The sequence below is a fragment of the Medicago sativa genome, chromosome 8 (assembly GCF_051527215.1).
Source record: "Medicago sativa cultivar Bolivia chromosome 8, Bolivia_mono, whole genome shotgun sequence".
NCBI lineage: Eukaryota > Viridiplantae > Streptophyta > Magnoliopsida > Fabales > Fabaceae > Medicago > Medicago sativa.
Window position 1 is genome coordinate 36,060,930 of NC_140756.1, and position 20,548 is coordinate 36,081,477.

At 33.0% G+C, this 20,548-nt stretch overlaps 1 protein-coding gene across 4 annotated transcripts; it reads left to right on the forward strand.

The window, feature by feature from the left end:
- The first annotated feature begins 6,358 nt into the window (after positions 1–6,358).
- On the forward strand, positions 6,359–20,269 carry FTSH12 (FTSH protease 12). Of its 4 annotated transcripts, none has more exons than XM_085739063.1 (19): positions 6,359–6,823; positions 8,402–8,586; positions 9,564–10,138; positions 10,936–11,210; positions 13,128–13,205; positions 13,288–13,530; positions 13,935–14,075; positions 14,152–14,319; positions 14,754–14,866; positions 15,670–15,886; positions 16,788–16,859; positions 17,891–18,010; positions 18,094–18,210; positions 18,306–18,482; positions 18,732–18,851; positions 18,950–19,024; positions 19,238–19,345; positions 19,726–19,806; positions 19,896–20,269. In XM_085739063.1, exons 1-19 carry the CDS (start codon positions 6,452–6,454, stop codon positions 19,971–19,973), a joined length of 3,315 nt encoding a protein of 1,104 aa, XP_085595189.1. In that variant the 5' UTR covers positions 6,359–6,451; the 3' UTR covers positions 19,974–20,269. The 4 variants fall into 4 exon arrangements, with proteins under 4 accessions (XP_085595189.1, XP_085595191.1, XP_085595190.1 ...); XM_085739065.1 differs by having other exon boundaries at positions 13,438–13,530; XM_085739064.1 differs by having other exon boundaries at positions 10,939–11,210.
- Positions 20,270–20,548: the final 279 nt, after the last annotated feature.

Below are 20,548 nucleotides of genomic sequence, written 5' to 3' on the forward strand. Positions count from 1 at the left end.
TGAGATTTCTTATAATTATTTTTACTTTTAAGATTTTAGTTTTACTCTCTCTCTCTCTCTCTCTCAATAAAAGAGTACTCCCTCCGTTTCTTTTTATAAGCAAATTTTACTTTTTAGGTTCATTCAATTAATGATGTATGTGGTTCATAATATGGACGACATACATCATTAATTGAATGAATCTAAAAAGTAAAATTTTCTTGTAAAAAGAAACGGATGGAGTATGTATTAAGAATATTGTGATAGAGAGTGTGTTATACAAAGTCTTTTAAAATACTCAAGACCTTTTTAAAGAAAAATTCTCTTTTAAAATTTTAATCAATTACACCCCATTAATTTCACCGTACCGAGGGAAGAGTAGGCTTTCAAACTTGATCATGTCACGAGGAAGAGTAGTGTTATTCATCCCGAGGGACTTTATCGCAAACCGGTCACGAAAAGCAATTAGCCAATCAAATATGTTGTTGGCTGGAAAACATTTGTGGTCAAAGAGTATAATTGATGGAATATATTAAGTTAGGAAAATGCTAAACTTTCCGAAAATACCAATTGCGAAAAATTCACATGTTAAAAAACTGAAAGCTTATACCCACTATCTGCCTTTATTCCTTCTTGAAAGTTTCGGGAAAACAATTTCGCTTGATATTGCAAGACTCATCTTTATTTATTAATTTTGTTAATAATTTTGTTAAGTCTGTAGTAATTTAACCTAATTTTTTCCCGCTTATTTGCAAATTAGGTTTGTAATTATTTAACCTAACAAATTCCATCTAAAAAAATGCATCGCATCAATTTCATTCCTATCATCTTGTCTTTTTTTTTTTTGAAGCAAATACTTTATACACTTTTAGGTTTGCAATTATTTAACCTAACAAATCTTTAAATGAGTATGCATGGACCCAACATCTTACGTCTTAGAAACTTCATGAACATCTTACAACTCTTTGACTTAGACCGACATTTACATCTTAATAACGATCAACAGCAACATATACAGCACTTATAAATTCATTTCATATCAGCATCACAACATAACAGTATCAAATGATAATAATAGCATCTTAAGCATTACATCAACATAAGCATCATAATAACACATAATGCATATACGATTATATATATCATCAGTAACAACATTAAATCATCTTATAACAACTTCACAGATCATCATTAATATTATATTCAAATATCAACAATTCATCATATAACATCGTATTCAAGTATTAACAATTCATCATGCATCTTTGTAAGAACATAAATAATCATGCACAACGTATTTTCATGTCAAACCAAGGCTACTGGAAAGAAATCACAATTATCAACAACTTTCATGTTTACAACAAAGATCAATTCAAAACAGAAACATATGAACAAAACGCAAAAACATGAAACAGAGAATGTTGTCACTGTGCAATTTCGCTAAGACCTCCTTGTAGTATTTTCATCATAACTCAAAGACCAAACATCATTTTCATGTCAAACAAAGCCACTGGAAAGCTAACAAAATTATCTAAAACTTTCATGTTTATGCCTAATACCAATTCTGTACCGATCAATACTAGTTTTCATTTTAAATTCGGAAACGTTGTGCTGAAAGTCCATAAAAATTCACTGTGACCTACGTGCAGTAATTTGACCATAACTCAAGTTCTATAAATCCTTTTGAAGTCAAACCAACGGCATTAGAAAGCTAACATCCATACCTACAACTTTCGTGTTTACACCTAAAGCCAATACAAAACTGAAATGTGTGAAAAGATGCAAAAACATGAAATAGAGAATGCTGCCAGAGATAGCTCTCGGAAAAACTCCATTTTTCATCCCAAAATCTCAATTTTGAATCCCCTAAGCCCAAATTTGGTCGCAAGTGTTTGTTTAAACGTTTCTAAACATGAAAAGACACCCAAATCCATATAAAACTTGAACTAAAACACCCTTTCAACAAAAATCACCATTTGACCCATTTTTCATGAAAACCTTCAAGAACAACATAAATTCACTTCAAGCTCTATGATTATGATTACCCATGGATTATCTAAGGTCTGTACACAATTTCTACATCAATCTAACAACTTCTCATCATCTAATCATCAATTCTCTCTCGGAACCCTAATTCGAAAACTCTCACAAACTAATCCTAGAACATGTTAATTGCAAATTCAGAATTACAGACTTAATATTACCGAATGATAGTCTCACCCTTACCTTAGAATTATCGATTGGTAATCCTTCTCTTGGTTCTTCTCTCCCCTTGTTCCCTCCTCTCTAAACCTTGTTTTCTCCAAATCCTTGTTTTTTTTTTTGCATATGTTAGTCTTTCAACCTAATATCTCCTCTATTTATAATACTATATATCGATCCAAAAAAGAAGCACTATATCCAAAAAAGAACACATCAATACTCAAGAGTTAAGTTATTTTAGTTAATATTAATTGAGAAATATCGGGGAAGGTATCAGTTTAATTATCAGATACTCTCCTGATACGTATCGGGAATTATCGGATAATTATTATTTTTAAAAATAAAATTTAATTTTCGGATACTCTCCTGATACGTATCGGGAAGTATCAGGAAGATATCGGTGCAGGATACGCAGGGGATACGATACAACATCCATTTTGAAGTATCGGGGCTTCATAGCTAACAAGTAACAAAATAAAACATTGGGCCTGGGCTGGTGTGGCACTTGCCACACCAAGCCTTGTTCAGGTCCGCCCATGGTCTTTGGTTTGTGCAACCTACGGTGTCTATAGGTGGCATATTGTTGAGCGAAAATTGCTTTTCTGACATCAAAAATGTCCTAATAACACATGGAAATTCCTAAAAAGCTCACAGCGGTAGTTAACAACCGTTCTGCAAACCGGCAGCAGTTAACTACCGCTACGGTCGTTCTGGGATTCAACCTCTTTTTCCATCATACAACCTCTTTTTCATCATTCAACCTCTGTTTCCATCATTCATTCAACCTCTTTTTCCATCATTTATTCAAGGCTTAATTGCATGTTTGGTCCCTTATGTTTATTTTAGTTTTCAAGTTGGTCCCTTATGTTTTGAAAGTTTCAAGTTGGTCCCATATGTTTATTTTAGTTTTCAAGTTGGTCCCTTACGTTTTGAAAGTTTCAAGTTAGTCCCTTATGTTTATTTTAGTTTTCAAGTTGGTCCCTTATGTTTATTTTAGTTTTCAAGTTGGTCCCTTATGTTTATTTTAGTTTTCAAGTTGGTCCCTTATGTTTTGGACCGACTTGAAAACTAAAATAAACATAAGGGACCAACTTGAAAACTAAAATAAACATAAGGGACCAACTTGAAACTTTCAAAACGTAAGGGACCAACTTGAAAACTTTTAAAACGTAAGGGACTAACTTGAAACTTTCAAAACGTAAGGGACCAACTTGAAAACTAAAATAAACATAAGGGACCAAACATGCAATTAAGCCTTTATTCAACCTTTTTTTTTCATCATTCTACCTATTTTTTCAACATTTTCCCCTATAAAAACCCTCCCAACCTTCACCAATTTTGGGTCAAAGGTGAAGAACAACAAGAGGTTAAACAACAAGATTGCAAAGGTGAGGAGCAATTTTGGGTTATCTTGGTGTTGTCTTGTTTGAGTATCTTGGAGAAGAGTATCCAGAAGTTCTAGGTTCAATTTTGGGTGCTCTCAAGTCGATTGCTAATGTTATTGGTATGACGAAGCAGATTTAGTTTTACCCCATTGTAAATGTATTATTATATTAATAAAATGAGATTTTATATCTATTACTTGTGTTCCTTTATTTTTGTTTTTATTTGCATTTATTTTAAGATTGTATATGAAATAAATAAATTCGAATAAAAATTGTGTATTAAAGAATAAATAAATTCAAAAAAGACTAATTAAACTCAGCGTGAATTCGAATAAAAATTGCGTATTAAATAAATTCGAATAAAGACTAATTAAACTCAACGTGAATTCGAATAAAAATTGTGTATTAAATAAATTCGAATAAAAGTTACATAATGTTCCTAAATATGTTCTATCATTACATTACGTTACATTTAGATAGAGCCTTCCAACTACAACAATTGTCTTACCTTTGAAATGAGGTAAATTCAAACTTGCTAAACAGCAGCTCTCAAGCATTCACCCGACATTTCTATTGTTCCATTCAAAAGATTAAATTATTGTTAGGCTTGGTTTAAATGATGGTATTCAAGTGTCAAAAGAATGAGGTGCATTCCTTGACACTTCAATACCTTCATCTAAAAAAACCAGCCTAACAAGAATTTAATCTTTTGAAAGCAACAATAGGAATGCCGGGAGAATGCTTGAGAACTGCCGTTTAACAAGTTTGAATTACCCCATTTCAGAGTAAGATAATTGTTGTAGTTGGAAGGTGAATTCCCTACCTAATCACGATCTTCTGGAGGAATCAAACTGTTGATAATATCTTCAGTTGATCTCAGCAACGTTACACGCATATCGATCCACTGGAACTTGCTGAGCTCCCAAAACATGCTCCTCACGTCATCGTCGTTCGTTAATTCCACCCAAGTAAATGATATTCTCCCCTCGTCGAGCGTTGGACGTTTATACCAAACGTATTCCACCCTCCTTGTGTCTCCGGGGTTGACTCCTTGGTTGAATTCATTCAGTTGATCCTTAAGACCTCTTAACGTGACACCAAGACACCGAATCTTCAACCTCTGAGGTTCTCCGCCGTTGAATTGTGCATGAACGTCGAAAATATCGGTCAATGTTTCAGATCTACACAATATAACTCCATTATTACAAGTATTCATGATATCTGTTAATATCATTTCAGATCTATAACATAATCCTATTAAAAAAATAATTCAAAATTTAAAAATTAAACTACAACTAAAATTATAAAATATAAACATATATACCAACTAAAATTTATGATAATAGCCTAAGTGATTACTTACTTGTGATTTAGTGCCAAAAATTTGGGATGATTTGGTAGAGTTTTTTTTTTTTTTTAAGAGAAAGGGTGATGATAGAGTGTCTGGAAGCTGGGTTCGGACTTGAATACGTATCATGCGCAGAGGCAGTTAACTACCGTTGGCCTCAACAGTAGTTAACTGTTACCGGTTTGCAGAACGATAGTTAACTATCGCTGGAGGCTTTTTAGAAATTTCCATGTGTTATTAGGGGGGTCAAGATCTTCTCCATTTGTAACTTTTTCCATTTGTTGCAATTTGGAGAGAGATAGACACATAAAAAATAATGATGGTGGGATCCACTTAGTGATAGGACCCACCACTTATTTTTTTGTGTCTATCTCCCTCCAAATTGCAACAAATGGAAAAAGCTAAAAATGGAGAGGATCTTTACCCGTTATTAGGACGTTTTGTATGTCAGAAAAACAATTTTCTTGTTGAGCTTGAGCTGTGTAACAAGATTCTTTACGAAAGAAGTCGGACATCAAAGCTCATATGTTGGTGGATACATAGCTAAGCAGCATGAGAATTATTCTTTTTACTTCATAAAAAATATTTCAACTGATGCATATGAAATACTTCACGGATACAACCAGATACATATCTTCTGAAAGATAAAGATATAGGAAAATGTTAACTTGTGCCCTTGAGGCATAAGTTAAGAAGAGAAATGTAGAAAGTTTTTCTTGGAACTTGTGCATTCAATATCTTAAAAATTGCAAAAGTTATACTTTCAATATAAAATTTATTTTTAATTTCCTTTTTAAGTTTCTTAACTTGTGCCCTAAGGGCACAAATTAACATGACCCAAAGATATAAGGTGACACAATGTTGGTGAAGTTGTTTCTTGATGAACCAACATAAAAAAGATAAAAAAAATTATATTTAATTCATTTTGGGTAAAAATACTCTAATTATATTTGGGAGAGATCCTTTTAATATTTTAAACATTCCTAGTGATTTTCATTAAAAAAATAAGAAGGCTACACATGAATTGAATTAAAAAAGTAGGGACAAAATATGGAGATTGAAATTTTTTGAAGGACTAAAAGTGGAAGGAATTTTTTATAAAGATTAAACCGTAAATTTGTTATATTTATAAAGACAAAAAATATATTTAACCCAAAAATATAAATGTTTCACATAAGTTGATTTAAATTTAGGGACTAAAACTAGTGATTGAAATTTTTTGAAGGATTGAATAAAAAAGTTGATATATTTATAAGAACAAAATACATATTATCATTCAAAACATTATTTAATAGAAACAATATATTAATGTTGATAATTTTCATTTTATATTTTTATACATTTTAAAATTATTTTTTATATCCTTCAAATTTTTATTTTTTATTTTTTATATAATTAGTTAAACAAATGAAACAAAAAATGATGGATAAACCCCTTCATCCTCAACATAACATAAACCCCAAAATTCCAAAATCATCTTTCACTACAAAAATGAAACCAAGAAGCTTCTGCTCCATGTAGAAAAAAAAATCCATCAATGGCTCTCAAATTTCCAAACACTTCAAACCCATTTCTTCTTTCATCATCACCACTAACCCCATCTCTTCAAAATCCTAACTTTTTCACGCTAGGCTTCAGTAACAACCGCAGAAAGCTCAAGCTTCGAGCTTCATCTACAGCAGACCCAAATGGCGCTGATGGGTCATCTTGGTCAGAGTCGTTGGACCGGGCTTCGAGGCGGTTTTTGGTGAAATATAGGGATTTGGTGAAGAAAGAGACGGGTGTTGATTTGGGAGATGGGGTTGGGAAGGTTGGTGAGTTTGTGGATGGTGTGAGGAAGGTTGGAAGTGAGTTGAAAACTCCGAGTTTGGATGAGTTTGTTGATTGGAACCGGTTCGAGAATTGGAAGGTAATGAGATTTTGTTGTTAGTTTCATTCATAGTGATATGAGATAGAATTTACTAAATTCAATTTAGGCCGTGTTTGGATAAGCAACTTATTTGCAGCTTATAGCACAAATGCGTATGTATATGCTAGTTATATAGAAAAAGATAAATGGAAGTTAAATTGTTATTGTATAAGCTGTAATCTGTTTTCATAAGCTATCTTTGAGGACTTATGAAATAAGATGAAAACAGCTTATGACCAGACATTGGTCATAAGCTGTTTTCGTAAGTTCTCACAAAACTCATGCCGGTAGGTAAACTCAAATAAGTCAAACAGATCCTTTAGTGTTTGGTTTGTTTAAGATTGTTTAGTTTTCATTGGGATGATGTTTGTGTTTTGGTATACTTGTTACTTGTTAGGGACTGTTAATTTATCGATAGTTACCAATTTTGTTTTCAGTATCTGTTGTATTGAACAAGAAAATGTGAATAGGAAATAAGGTGACGTTTTTGTATTTATAAGTGAAACTAGAAAATGATAGTTATAGTTCCGTAAGTACAACTTAAATCGTAAGGGACACTTGACATGCTGGGGTGCGGGTTCGAACCCGCAATTCTCCACTTCTAATGTGTGACAACTTCGCTTTACATACTTGACAGGATATGATATGATAGGATAGCATTGCATTTGTTTGATGAGTGGGATTAGATTTTTGAGCTTATCTATTGACATAAGCATTCACGAGACTGTTTAAGAGAGCTTATGGAAGCAACTTATGATATGTTTATAAGATGTTTTTGGCTTATTTCAATAAGCTCTGTAGGATATCTTATGAAAACAACTTACCGCTTATACAATTTTCTTTTATTTGATTTTATCTTTTGTTATAGAAGTAGCTTATACATAAGTACTTATATGATTCACGCTTATGCTCTAAACGCTTAACTAAACCATTTATCCAAACAGGGCCATAATGTCTCTCATTTTCTTTACATACTGATTGGATATGATAGGATAGCATTGCATTTGTTTGATGAGTGGGATTAGATTATTTGAGCTTATCTATTGACATAAGCATTCACGAGACTGTTTAAGAGAGCTTATGGAAGAAACTTATGATATGTTTATAAGCTGTTTTCAGCTTATTTCAACAAGTTCTCTAGGATAGCTTATGAAAACAGCTTACCGCTTATATATATATTTTTTATTTGATTTTATCTTTTGTTATTGAAGTAGCTTATACATAAGCACTTATATGATTCACGCTTATGCTATAAACGCTTAACTAAACCGTTTATCCAAACAGGGCCATGATATCTCTCATTTTTCTTTACATACTGATTGGATACGATAGGATGACATTGCATTTGTTTGATGAATGGAATTGACTTTGTTCGCATTTATGTATTTTCTATCCTAGAACCATTTGTGTCCTGATAAATTTGTTTTGACTGAAAGCGATGCGATATAAACTGTTGGATCAGCATGGCAGAAGTGGATTCCTTGCTTTATTCGTATAATTGGCTCCAGTTACTTTTGTTATTATGTATTTTTTTTTTTTAAATGTGAACTAAAACAGTGTAGTTTATTCTTATACCAGAATGTCAACAACTGGGAACCTAGGCGAATCGGTGCTTTAGTTCTGTATATATTTGTTGTGGCATTTGCTTGTAGAGGAGTATTTGTAGCAATTCAAGCACCTTTCCTAAACCGCCAGAGGAAAGAGTTGACTGAAGCTTACATGGAAGCGTTAGTTCCTGAACCATCCCCGACTAACATCAGAAAGTAAGTCAATCCTTGTTTATTCAAAATATGATTTTAATACGTTTGGCACTCGTATGTTATATACACTTTTGACATATCAAACTGTTGGTCATAATTCTCTTAGAAATTAAGTTCATTTATCAAACTTTTTTTTTTTCCTTTCTGAATGTATATTATTCATTCACTACTTAAATCCTACTCAGTAGAGTTCTAGTTACTAAAACAAGACAATAGTAGAGAGAGTGTTCAAAAGAGAATGTGGGTAGCTCGTCTCTTTGAACTACATGCTGTCTTGTTGATTTGACCAAGACATACTTGATGTTGAGTGTTCCATTATCTTGGCCTTGACATTCGATGAACGATGATGTATTTACACCCATGGTTTCAAATTGAGGACTGTGCTATTTAATGCAGCACTGGAAACTAACACTGGAAGCTAACATAACCACTAATTTACTTATAACAATATTTCCCTGTAAAAAAATAGTACTTGAGGCATGGCATCACATCGCAATTGTGGGGGGATTCAAATACCCTAAAAAAAATCATCCACTATGTATTAGCGGCGACTGCACCAGCTTGTAGAAATAATACTGTATTTTTTATTTCAAAAATAAAATTTCATGGCCAGAAGCTTGAAAAATTTCGAAGCTGTTTTGACAGTAACTGGCATTGTTATTGCTGCCTGCAGCAGTTACAATTACACTGACCAAAAATCTAGTATGTAACCTCAACTGTAATTTAATTTAAAGCTATGACCACAACTTCTCCATGACCTAAAAAACACTACAACATTAATGATGCCAGTACTTATAAATCATTATCTGTGTATTTTCTTGCGTATAATTTTGACATTGCCCTTAAAACCCCCAAAAGCTTCTCGCCATTGTTCAAACAATTGCTGACCTATCTGAATACTAAATTGAAATCAATTTCATGTACTGAATCATTTAACGTGTTGTATCCATTTAACCAAGGTTTTCGTCATTTAATTGTAGATTTAAGAAGGGTATGTGGAGGAAGACAATGCCAAAAGGCCTGAAAATTAAAAAGTTTATTGAAGGACCTGATGGAACACGTGTTTATGATTCCACTTTTGTTGGAGACGATGCATCGGACGATGATCCGGAATCTTCTGATGAACATGTAAAACAAATTGTTGGGGATGAAGAAAGGTTAAACAGTGAAGAGAAGAAAGAATTAACCAAAGACCTGAAAATTAAAAAGTTTATTGAAGGACCTGATGGAACACGTGTTTATGATTCCACTTTTGTTGGAGACGATGCATCTGACGATGATCCGGAATCTTCTGATGAACATGTAAAACAAATTGTTGGGGATGAAGAAAGGTTAAACAGTGAAGAGAAGAAAGAATTAACCAAAGACCTGAAAATTAAAAAGTTTATTGAAGGACCTGATGGAACACGTGTTTATGATTCCACTTTTGTTGGAGAAGATGCATCGGACGATGATCCGGAATCTTCTGATGAACATGTAAAACAAATTGTTGGGGATGAAGAAAGGTTAAACAGTGAAGAGAAGAAAGAATTAACCAAAGACCTGGCCATCTCAGGTTCTCTTTAATTTATACAACTTTTACTCTTTCATTTTTTATATTATTATTTGAGTTATTTTTTATTTTTTTTTATTTTTTTACTGTCTCATGATCTTTGCTATCATGACTTGAGATGTAATATTGCACAGCTTCATTACTGATAACAATTTATTTCCTCGTGTCCTCTGTATTAAGATAAGATGATACCGATAAAAGTGTATGCAGCAAGTACTGGACTATCATCGTCTTTCTTGTAGTTTGATTTCACATACAAAACATAAACCGGTATTTAACAAATTTATTTCGAGACTATACAATCAACACTGCTGACTTGCCACATAATTTTAAAATTGGAATAACTGTAGAAAAGGTTATTAAACCTTGTTTCGTGGGAAGTTTGTAAACCATGATGATTATAGGTGTGTCAAAAATATTACTTGATAATGCAATTTTCCTGAATGAACTGCAATTTCAATTTACATTTGCACAATTGTCTTAGGTTACCAAAATGTAGAACTTCCTTAACTTCATTTGATCCATTTAGATGACTCCACCATGTGAGATAGGGTCTGGATGTTGGAAAATAACGAAGGTTGTGTCTTTTGGATTGGAGTACCGTTAATGACCTTATCTTTGAGGTTGACCTAGTCCTCCCTTTGTAAGGATTTGCATGTATCCCTTCTAAATTTCTCCTTACTGAGGTTACTTACATATCACTAGGATGGTTATGGTCATAATATAAATACAGCAATTCTATTGGGAATTGGATTTATTTTTTTTTAATTCTTAATGAAGTACATTTTCATGTTCCAAAGCAGGCGAAGTTCAAACTGAGGGCACATGGCGTGAGAGACTTCATAAATGGAGGGAAATCCTTGGAAAAGAACGTCTTGTTGAGCAATTAAATTCCTTAGCCAAATATGAAGTTGATTTTGACATGAAAGAGGTTGAAAATAGTCTTCGCAAAGAAGCGGTAGAAAAGGCGAGAACCACTCAGGGAACAAGGGCTTTGTGGATAGCTAAGAGATGGTGGAGATATCGTCCTAAACTTCCTTATAATTACTTTCTTGACAAACTTGATTGTTCGGAGGTGGGTTTGTGTATATAATTCTATTTCCCTTTATATTCTCTTTCCTTAAAAGAATATTTATATATCATCTGACCAAACAGTATGTATAGGCTATTGTGTATAATTTGGTCCTCTTAGTTTCCAAGTAGTATGCATGCAATTAGAGTTAGTTCAAGTCTAATGGTGGTGAGGGTCGGTAGTTACCATGCATGAGTATATGAAATGTACAAAGTAATAAGAAAATGAATTAAAATCTTAGGCTTTTAGGTATACATTCATTCAAGTTTGAGTATATGAAAAACACGGATTGAACTATATAATACAACCTCTATAATACTTAGGTGAACTGATGAGTTGGGAAAGGATTAATTCATATGACTAATCATTATTTTCTTCATGTAAGAAACACTATATCACCACTACCATGGGTAGATAGGATGTCTTTGAAACAGAAAAGGTTTTAGAGAAATGGTGTACGGATCCAGTTATATTTATACTAGGCACATGAGCGGATCAAGGGCTAATCGTATATCATATTTACAGAAATTAACTACATAAGAGCTGTAGTTAATGAGTATCATAAGATGTACATATGTGGGGGCAATGAACAAGAAGGTTTCAATAGTGAAAGTGGTCTTAGGTTTAAACAAAGTCCGGATATACAGTATGGGTGTGGGTGCGATATGATGCAATACAGATACACATATATATGAGAATTTTGAAAATTTAGGATACAATATGGCCTAGATACGTTTTATAAATAGTAATTAAGCTTAATTGCATGTTTGGTCTCTTATGTTTATTTTAAGTTTTAAGCTGGTCCCTTTTGTTTTAAAACTTTCAAGATGGTCCCTTATGTTTTAAAAGTTTCAAATTGGTTCAAAATGTTACTCACCTTGAAATAAGTTGTACTTTCTGCCATATAATATTGAGTTTAATAAAAATAAAAGAAAAATTGTTTTAAAACTGATTTTGTAATTATGTTAAATTTGAACACTCGTATTCTCAACCCAGATCTCCAAATGGCCAAGTGACAGAGGGACTAACTTATTCCAATGAAAGTAGCGTTTGGGACCAACTTGAAACTTTTAAAACACAAGAGACCAACTTGAAACTTTTAAAACATAAGGGACCAACATGAAACATAAAATAAACATAAGGGACCAAACATGCAATTAAGCCTAAAAATACTTGTATAGAAAGATGCATTGATCATTCTTCATTTACATAAATTTATAAAAAACAATACTTGTGATCAAAACACAAATTGTAGAGTTTTCCTATAATCATTATATATTTTAATCCCTACATTAGGATATCAACAAAAGCATTATTAAAAAAACTCAAAACAATCCTCAAAAAAAAAAAAAAAAAAAAAAAAACTCAAAACAAATCTTGTATATTTCTAACTGATTCAGTCTCTTGTCCCCATTACCATCATTCATAAAAAGCATGACTTGTAAGTTTGGTTCATCAAGAAACAACTCCACCAACCTAGTCTCATCTTATACCCTTATCTTTCATAGGATACATATCCGATTGTATCCGTGAAGTATCTCATATGTATCAGGTGAAATATTTTTTAAAAAAGTAAAAAGAATAATTCTGATACTTCTTAGCTATGTATCCACCAATATCTGCGGGTGATGTCCGGATACTGTCATAACCGAATCCTGTTACACAGCTCAAGCTCAACAATATGCAATTAATAGACACCATAGGCTGCACGAACCAAGTAACTCTGCCACAGTAAACTCTTAGGATTTTAAGTCAAATTAATAATTATAATGAATTTGACTATACATTTGAAAGTTGAGGTACAATGTTCCTGTTTTCTAACAAACATATGAATCCTTATAACTAGTTAAATCTTATGCACAAAATTTTCAACAAGTTAGGTTAGGAGGCAATTGCTAAGAAATATATTCTTTTGGACAGGTAGAAGCTGTTATCTTTACCGAAGACATGAAAAGATTATACGTGACAATGAAAGAAGGCTTCCCATTGGAATATGTTGTAAGTTACTTACAAGTTGATACTGTAGATTAGAAATATCAAATCTATAAAGAATATGTTGTAACACGATTCTTCTATGTAGGTTGATATTCCTCTTGATCCTTATCTTTTTGAGATTATTTCGAATTCTGGAGTGGAAGTAGATCTCCTTCAGAAGCAACAAATCCATTATTTTTTCAAGGTTGCGATTGCATTTTTACCTGGAATACTAATTCTAATTCTTATGAAGCAGTCTTTGGCCCTTCTGCACATCACTTCCAGTCGTTTTATTTACAAGAAGTATAATCAACTCTTCGATATGGCTTATGCCGAAAATTTCATTCTGGTAAGGTTTTGAAACCTTATAAACTGTAGGGAATAAATCCCAAATCAAAATTACAGCATTTAGTTTTTTTTCTGCTTCATAAAATGTGTCCCTTGTTTGTTCATCTTAGCCAATGAAAATATTGTTTTAAGTACTATCAATGTACTGTGTTTTTATGTCCATAAGAGTTTTTTGAGAGGAAAAAGAAACACATGTTTAAGATTAGAAAGAGATACATATTTACTTCAATTTATGTATTAATGTAGTGTTCTTTTCTGTTGGCAAGGAACACATTTTTTACTTCAATTTCTGTATTAATACTGTTGCCCCCCTAAGTTTTAAAGGCTGATGCACGAAATCCAAATTTAAATTCAGTATCTGGTTCTATAAATGTTCCATTACTAATTTATTTTCATGTTTGTCAGCCAGTTGGAGATGTTGGTGAAACAAAATCTATGTCCAAGGAAGTTGTGTTGGGAGGTGATGTTTGGGATCTGCTTGATGAGTTGATGATCTATATGAGAAATCCTATGCAGTTCTATGAAAGGGATGTGAAGTTTGTTCGGGTAAAATATTTGATCTTTGCATGGTCAATCATTGTCGACAATTTTTTGAAGTGGTTTAATGACCAAACACATGCAGGGTGTTCTACTCTCTGGACCTCCAGGAACAGGAAAAACACTTTTTGCAAGGACACTTGCAAAACAAAGTGGACTGCCTTTTGTTTTTGCTTCTGGCGCTGAGTTCACAGATAGTGAAAAGAGTGGAGCTGCTAGGATTAACAAGATGTTCTCCCTTGCTAGGAGAAATGTAAGAAACTAAGCACTTGCCACTTCTAATACAACTGCGATTTCAAAAGACAACGATGGCCTTTTCATTTCTTTTGTTTTTGCTTAATCTTGGTTAGAGATGCTCATGTTGCGATTTTTTTTTTTGTCAGATAAATGGAACTTAGATGTTTTTAACTTGTTGCAAATCCTTGATTACAATTTTGAAAATATGAATACATATTTTTAACTGTTTGCCTTGTGACAGATAATAGTAATGTTGACTATTGTAAATATCCCTAAATATAAGTTGTAATTTAATATTGCATCAATAGTAAAATGAATTTGACACTTAACTCCCCTCAACATATATAATGCCTAACACTCTAAGCTCTTGTCATTTCATTCAATGAGTGCTGGTTTGAGCAAGATAGATTATAAATATACTTTTTTTTTTCTTTCTTTTTCTTTCTGTAGGCACCTTGTTTTGTATTTGTGGATGAAATAGATGCCATTGCTGGAAGACATACTCGGAAGGATCCACGTAGAAAAGCAACTTTTGAGGCTCTTCTTACACAGCTTGATGGAGAGTAAGTTATTACTATGTTTTGAAATTTGTAATTATTGTATGGATTTAATATAGTCATATCATATTATGTAAATAGGAACAAATCTCGAATATTTATTTTGTAATCGCTATTGCTGTAAGTCTATATAAAACAGACTCTAATTTGTAGTTGAGAGTCACACTTGCAACACACATGCCTTTATTTTATCTCATTGAACATGGTATCTTCAACCTGACATAGGAAATCGTAAAAACTGTGCCTACCTGGAGGACCCATTCTCCGATGACAATTTTTCAGCAACCGTGATTCCTTTTTGGTTTCCACCTTGTTACAACTTACCGATTTGTTCTCTACCCCTTCTATTGTTTTTTTCCTGTGAGAATCTCCTGGTCTACCTTACATTGAAGTTTCAGGTTCAGAGGCCTGCTGAACCGCTTGCAAACACACTACCAAATTCAAGTGTCATCATTTTCAAAAACCTCCTCGCATGTGATGGCGCCTTGAATGAGATTTCTAACCATTTTTCTTTTAGTTAGGTTCATTTTGTTTTCTAAAAAAGTTCATTTTGTTTTCCTTGTTAAGTCTGGAAAATTGAATTGGTATTTTATAATATCATGAAGATTTAATCCTTGTAGATGTTGTTACACCCTATTTGGTTTTTTTGCCTATGGTATTACATACTTCTCATAGCTGTTGCCATTATATGTGATGCCATCTTAATTTCCTTTATTTTCGTCTTATCATTTTGTACGAAGATCCATTTTAAGAACAATTTTGCATCTTGATTATATCTTCTTGTTAATGACTTTTGTACTTGTCTTTAGGAAGGAAAAAACTGGTATTGACCGTGTATCCCTCAGACAAGCGGTCATATTTATCTGTGCCACAAATAGAGCAGATGAGTTAGATCTTGACTTTGTTCGACCTGGACGAATCGATCGTCGTCTATACATTGGTTTGCCTGATGCAGAACAAAGAATCAAAATTTTTGGTGTTCATAGTTCTGGAATGCAATTTGCAGAGGATGTGAATTTCTCAAAGGTATATGTGTTATCTGTATATTTGGTTCACCGCTATCTCTCTTCCTCTCTGAATTGAGCTCAGCTGATTTCTTATCTTTTCTAAATAAACACATCATCATTTAGAGGAGTACTTAATTACTTAAGTTTGTTGTATAAAAGACAATAGAGGCATAACATTGCGAAACCAATTGTCTCAACTACACAACAGAGTTGGTTTTTATATAGACTCAAGGCAATAAATAAAAAAAAAAAATATAGGAGATATTATTCCTCTTAGAAATGGTGGTTGGGCCTAACACAACCTCACAAAACCGGCTTGTGAGGTGAGGATTGCCCCCACTTATAAACAATATTCAGGCCATCTCTCAACCGATGTGGGGCTCTTTAACAATTCCACATGATGTGATACGATACAATATTGCCTATACAATAATCCTATAATATGAAGATCGAGATTTATGTTCAACAAAGTCCATAAAAATAGACTAGTTAATTAAAAGGAAATTAAGTATAAATTCGAGTTAGGTTACGTACTTTATGAGAAATATTACAAGGTAAGCATGCTTAAGGTAGGTATCTCCATTCAAAATAAAAATAAAATAAAAAGGGCTGTTAAAAGATGTTTGAGTTGAGCAATAGTGTAGTATATACAGTAGAAAGTTTAGTTTCTTATAAGTTTCTGGATATCACATGCAGTGCTTTCTATCGAATATTTTGTGAGTGTGCCTAAGAGATTTATAAGAATTAATATTCAATAAACTGACCTTTAAGCAATTTGGTAGAATTAATATTTGGGCAGTGTGCCCATGAGATTTATATTTATTTGCTTTTGTGACCATACACGAATAATCCATACAATAGTAACAAACAACAGTACCTGATCTTTTTTTCCTGACTCCTCTTTCTCTGCCCCTGAACAGCTTGTCTTCCGTACAGTTGGATTCTCTGGTGCAGATATAAGAAACCTTGTCAATGAAGCAGCAATAATGTCGGTAGGTTTATGCTGCAATATAAATTTTACCAGTATTCTATTTGAATTTTGTTCATTCTTAGTTTTAATAAATGCAAATACAAAAATGATATACTTTTAGTCCACAGTGAGGGACCATGGACACACTTTTTAAATGTTAATAATGAAAATAAAAATATAAATGGAGAGAACTTGGAAAAAAGTATTAGAACTGAAAATATGTTTATTATATCATATTATGTTGTGAGAATGTACATTTATATAGGTAGGAGTCTCCTAGTTAACCCCTAATTACTAAGGAAGATTAATCAACACAATCAATACAATGACTAGTGGAGTTAAAACTAAATAGTCACAACTTTTCAATATCTCCACTAAGTACTTGATTAATTATTCTAACAAAAAGCATTATTTTTAGGAATAAAAAACATATACATGTCTTCAATTAATATATTTAACCTTCTTTTATTGCTGTTTTGTCTTTTTCCAATGATCTTTTTGTTATGGTACAACAAGGTGACCTTGTTGGTAAATATTCTTTGCTGGCAACAGCATTGTGAGTTGATGATTCACCCTGTATTTTATCTTGAGTTGGAACCAGCATGCAAAAACTTCTTTTCTTTTCTTCATTGAGCTGCTGCTATAATTTCCAGTACACTTTTTTTTGACCAATAACATATATTTTGCATAAAACTGCTCTCTTATATCTTCACTTCACAATTTATTTCCACCCTTGCACTCTTTCTTAATTTCTTTTAACTAAGACGTTTCTCAGGATTACTTAATGTTATAAATGAAAAAATATACATCTTCTGAATAATTTTAAAATTACAGTTGGGAATTTCAATTACATGGTAGTTATGTATGTATATGTCATCTCATCTGCGTGACTAGAAATCTTTGCACAACACTTTCAGTATCTTACATTCATTTTGGCAACGAAAACATTTTGAAATTGTTAATTTGGAAGTAATCTACGACGAAACATGAAATTAAAATTATAGCGTTTATGTTTCCTTTATATTACAAATCATACAAAGTTGTTGGTTTCAGGTGAGAAATGGGCATCCAAAAATATTCCAGCAAGACATTACTGATGTATTAGATAAACAACTGCTTGAGGGTATGGGTGTCCTTATCACTGAGGATGAGCAGAAGAAGTGTGAAGAAAGAGTATGTCTATCTTTGTTAGTTATTTTGACTGTGGACTTGACATAGTGAAAAATTATGTATTGATTTATTTTGCTGTGCTATAGGTATCTTTTGAAAAAAAGAGACTGCTTGCTGTACATGAAGCCGGTCATATTGTGCTTGCTCACTTGTTTCCTAGGTTTGATTTGCATGCATTTTCACAGCTCCTGCCCGGTGGTAAGGTATGATTTGATATCTGGTCATAGCAATACACAATGTGACGGTATTTGATTACTGTTTTCATGGCTTTGTATGAACTTCTGTTCGAATTAAGCAGGAAACTGCAATAACTGTTTTCAATCCTCGAGAAGATATGGTAGACCAAGGTTATACAACTTTTGGTTACTTGAAGATGCAAATGGTAGTGGCTCATGGCGGTCGATGTGCTGAACATGTTATATTTGGCGAGAATATTACTGATGGAGGAAGGGATGATCTCGAAAAGATAACAAAGGTAAACACTATGGCTCCTTAAGACATTTGCACATCTTTTCCCATCTTCCTCTCTCACCCTAAGACCCAGCTTGCGCTACAATTTTACCGGTGGCAACTTGTGATTTATCGATTTAGCATATGAACCAACAAGTAATCGATTAATGTTGAAAATGTATCAAATTAAATTTAATCATGGTATGTAAATGCATTTGTAATACACGTAAGATGGTTTAATCAGTTCACTTCTTTCTCTTAAATTTAATTTCAGATTGCTCGGGAGATGGTAATCAGCCCTCAAAATAAAAAGTTGGGGTTAATAGGTTTAACTAAAAGGGTTGGCTTAGCTGATCAACCAGATGCTTCAGATGTTGACTTGATAAAATATAGAGTAAATCCTTCTTTGAAACAGAAATCTGTTCCGTGTTTACCACTCTTTGTTCTGTGAACTCAAATTAACGTTTGATTTTATTTTACAATCATGATTAGTGGGATGATCCTCAAGTAGTTCCTACAAAGATGTCAGTGGAGTTATCTGAGCTCTATACACGGGAGTTGACAAGGGTAATATTTATTTACTCTATTTCTATTTACTCTTTTTCAAATTCTTCATTCTTGAATCTAATAAAGCCTCATGCTCTATGCAAATGGTGTTGGTTATTCAGATGTTGACACAAATTATCATGCATGCAAAGGGAACACTTATGTGATCCCCATACTTCAATTATTTCTTAATTACATAAACAATGGTTTGAAGCTTTTGATATACCGTGACAGTACATTGAAGAGACCGAAGAACTTGCGATGAATGCTTTGAGGGATAATAAGCACATCCTAGACATGGTTGCAAGAGAACTATTGGAGAAGTCAAGAATAACTGGATTGGTACGCTATGTTTCCTTTATGTTAAACACTAAACTACCCATCCTCGTGAGCTTAGCTCAGTTGGTAGGGACAATGCATAATATATGCAAGGTCCGGTGTTCAAACCCCGGCCACCACCAAAAAAACACTAAACTACCCGAAAGGGTTTCAAATGAAGAATTGTTTTGTAAGATGTTCAATGGAGGCTTGATAATTATGCATATTCCTACTTTACCTCAGGTGTAAATTTAAATCTAGTTATGAAAAAGGGAGTGCCTATAATCAAACTTATGACCAAATCAAAGCCTATTTTTCCCTTCAGTTATAGTTTGATGCTTTTGGCCTTATTATATCACTTTTTTTTTCCATCCTTTTCTCTTATGAAAGCTATGTTTCGACAGGAGGTTGAAGAAAAAATGAAACAACTGTCTCCAGTAATGTTTGACGACTTTGTGAAGCCATTCCAAGTAGACATCGAAGAGGTACTTTCACCCCTACTGCATAACTCCTTTGCAACTATGCTCATCTTTTTCCTTCAAACATTCTGGTACTTACATTTTCACCAATGCAGGATGGACCATTGCCGCATAACGATGATATACACTATCGAACACCTGACTTATACCCGGCTCCTCTCCATAGATGTTAATACATTTAGATCTTTGTATTACTACCACACTTTTGATGTTACCTTCTTCATTAGAAAGTCAAACACTTACCACACATTCATGGGACAATTGGGGAAAACATAGTGGATGGAGCTGTTATTCAACAAGCTCATTTCCTCGTCAATGGCCTCTGATATCCATTTTCTTGTTAAATTAGTTGGGGGTATGCATGCTTGCCTTGTCTTGTATATCACCATGTTGTTGTAATTCTATATTCAATTTTGGTGGTTGTGTAATAATTTTTATATATAGATGAAAATAAAATTTTAAGCGCAAATTTTGGAGTTGTATCGAGTATGAAGCTAACCAGTTATGACATGAAAATGTGCATAACATGAAAAAGAATATACTCCATCTAGTCACTATTATAAATTATAAACAAAAACATTTTTCAAACCTTGGTCTTTGTTGTAAACAAAAGATAGTTAATTTTGAATTATTTAATGCTATTGTCCTTAATATACTCTCTGTTTAATTTTTTTTTTGGTGGTGGCTGGGGTTCGAACCTCAGACCTTGCATATTTTATGCATTGTCCATACCAACTGAGCTAACATT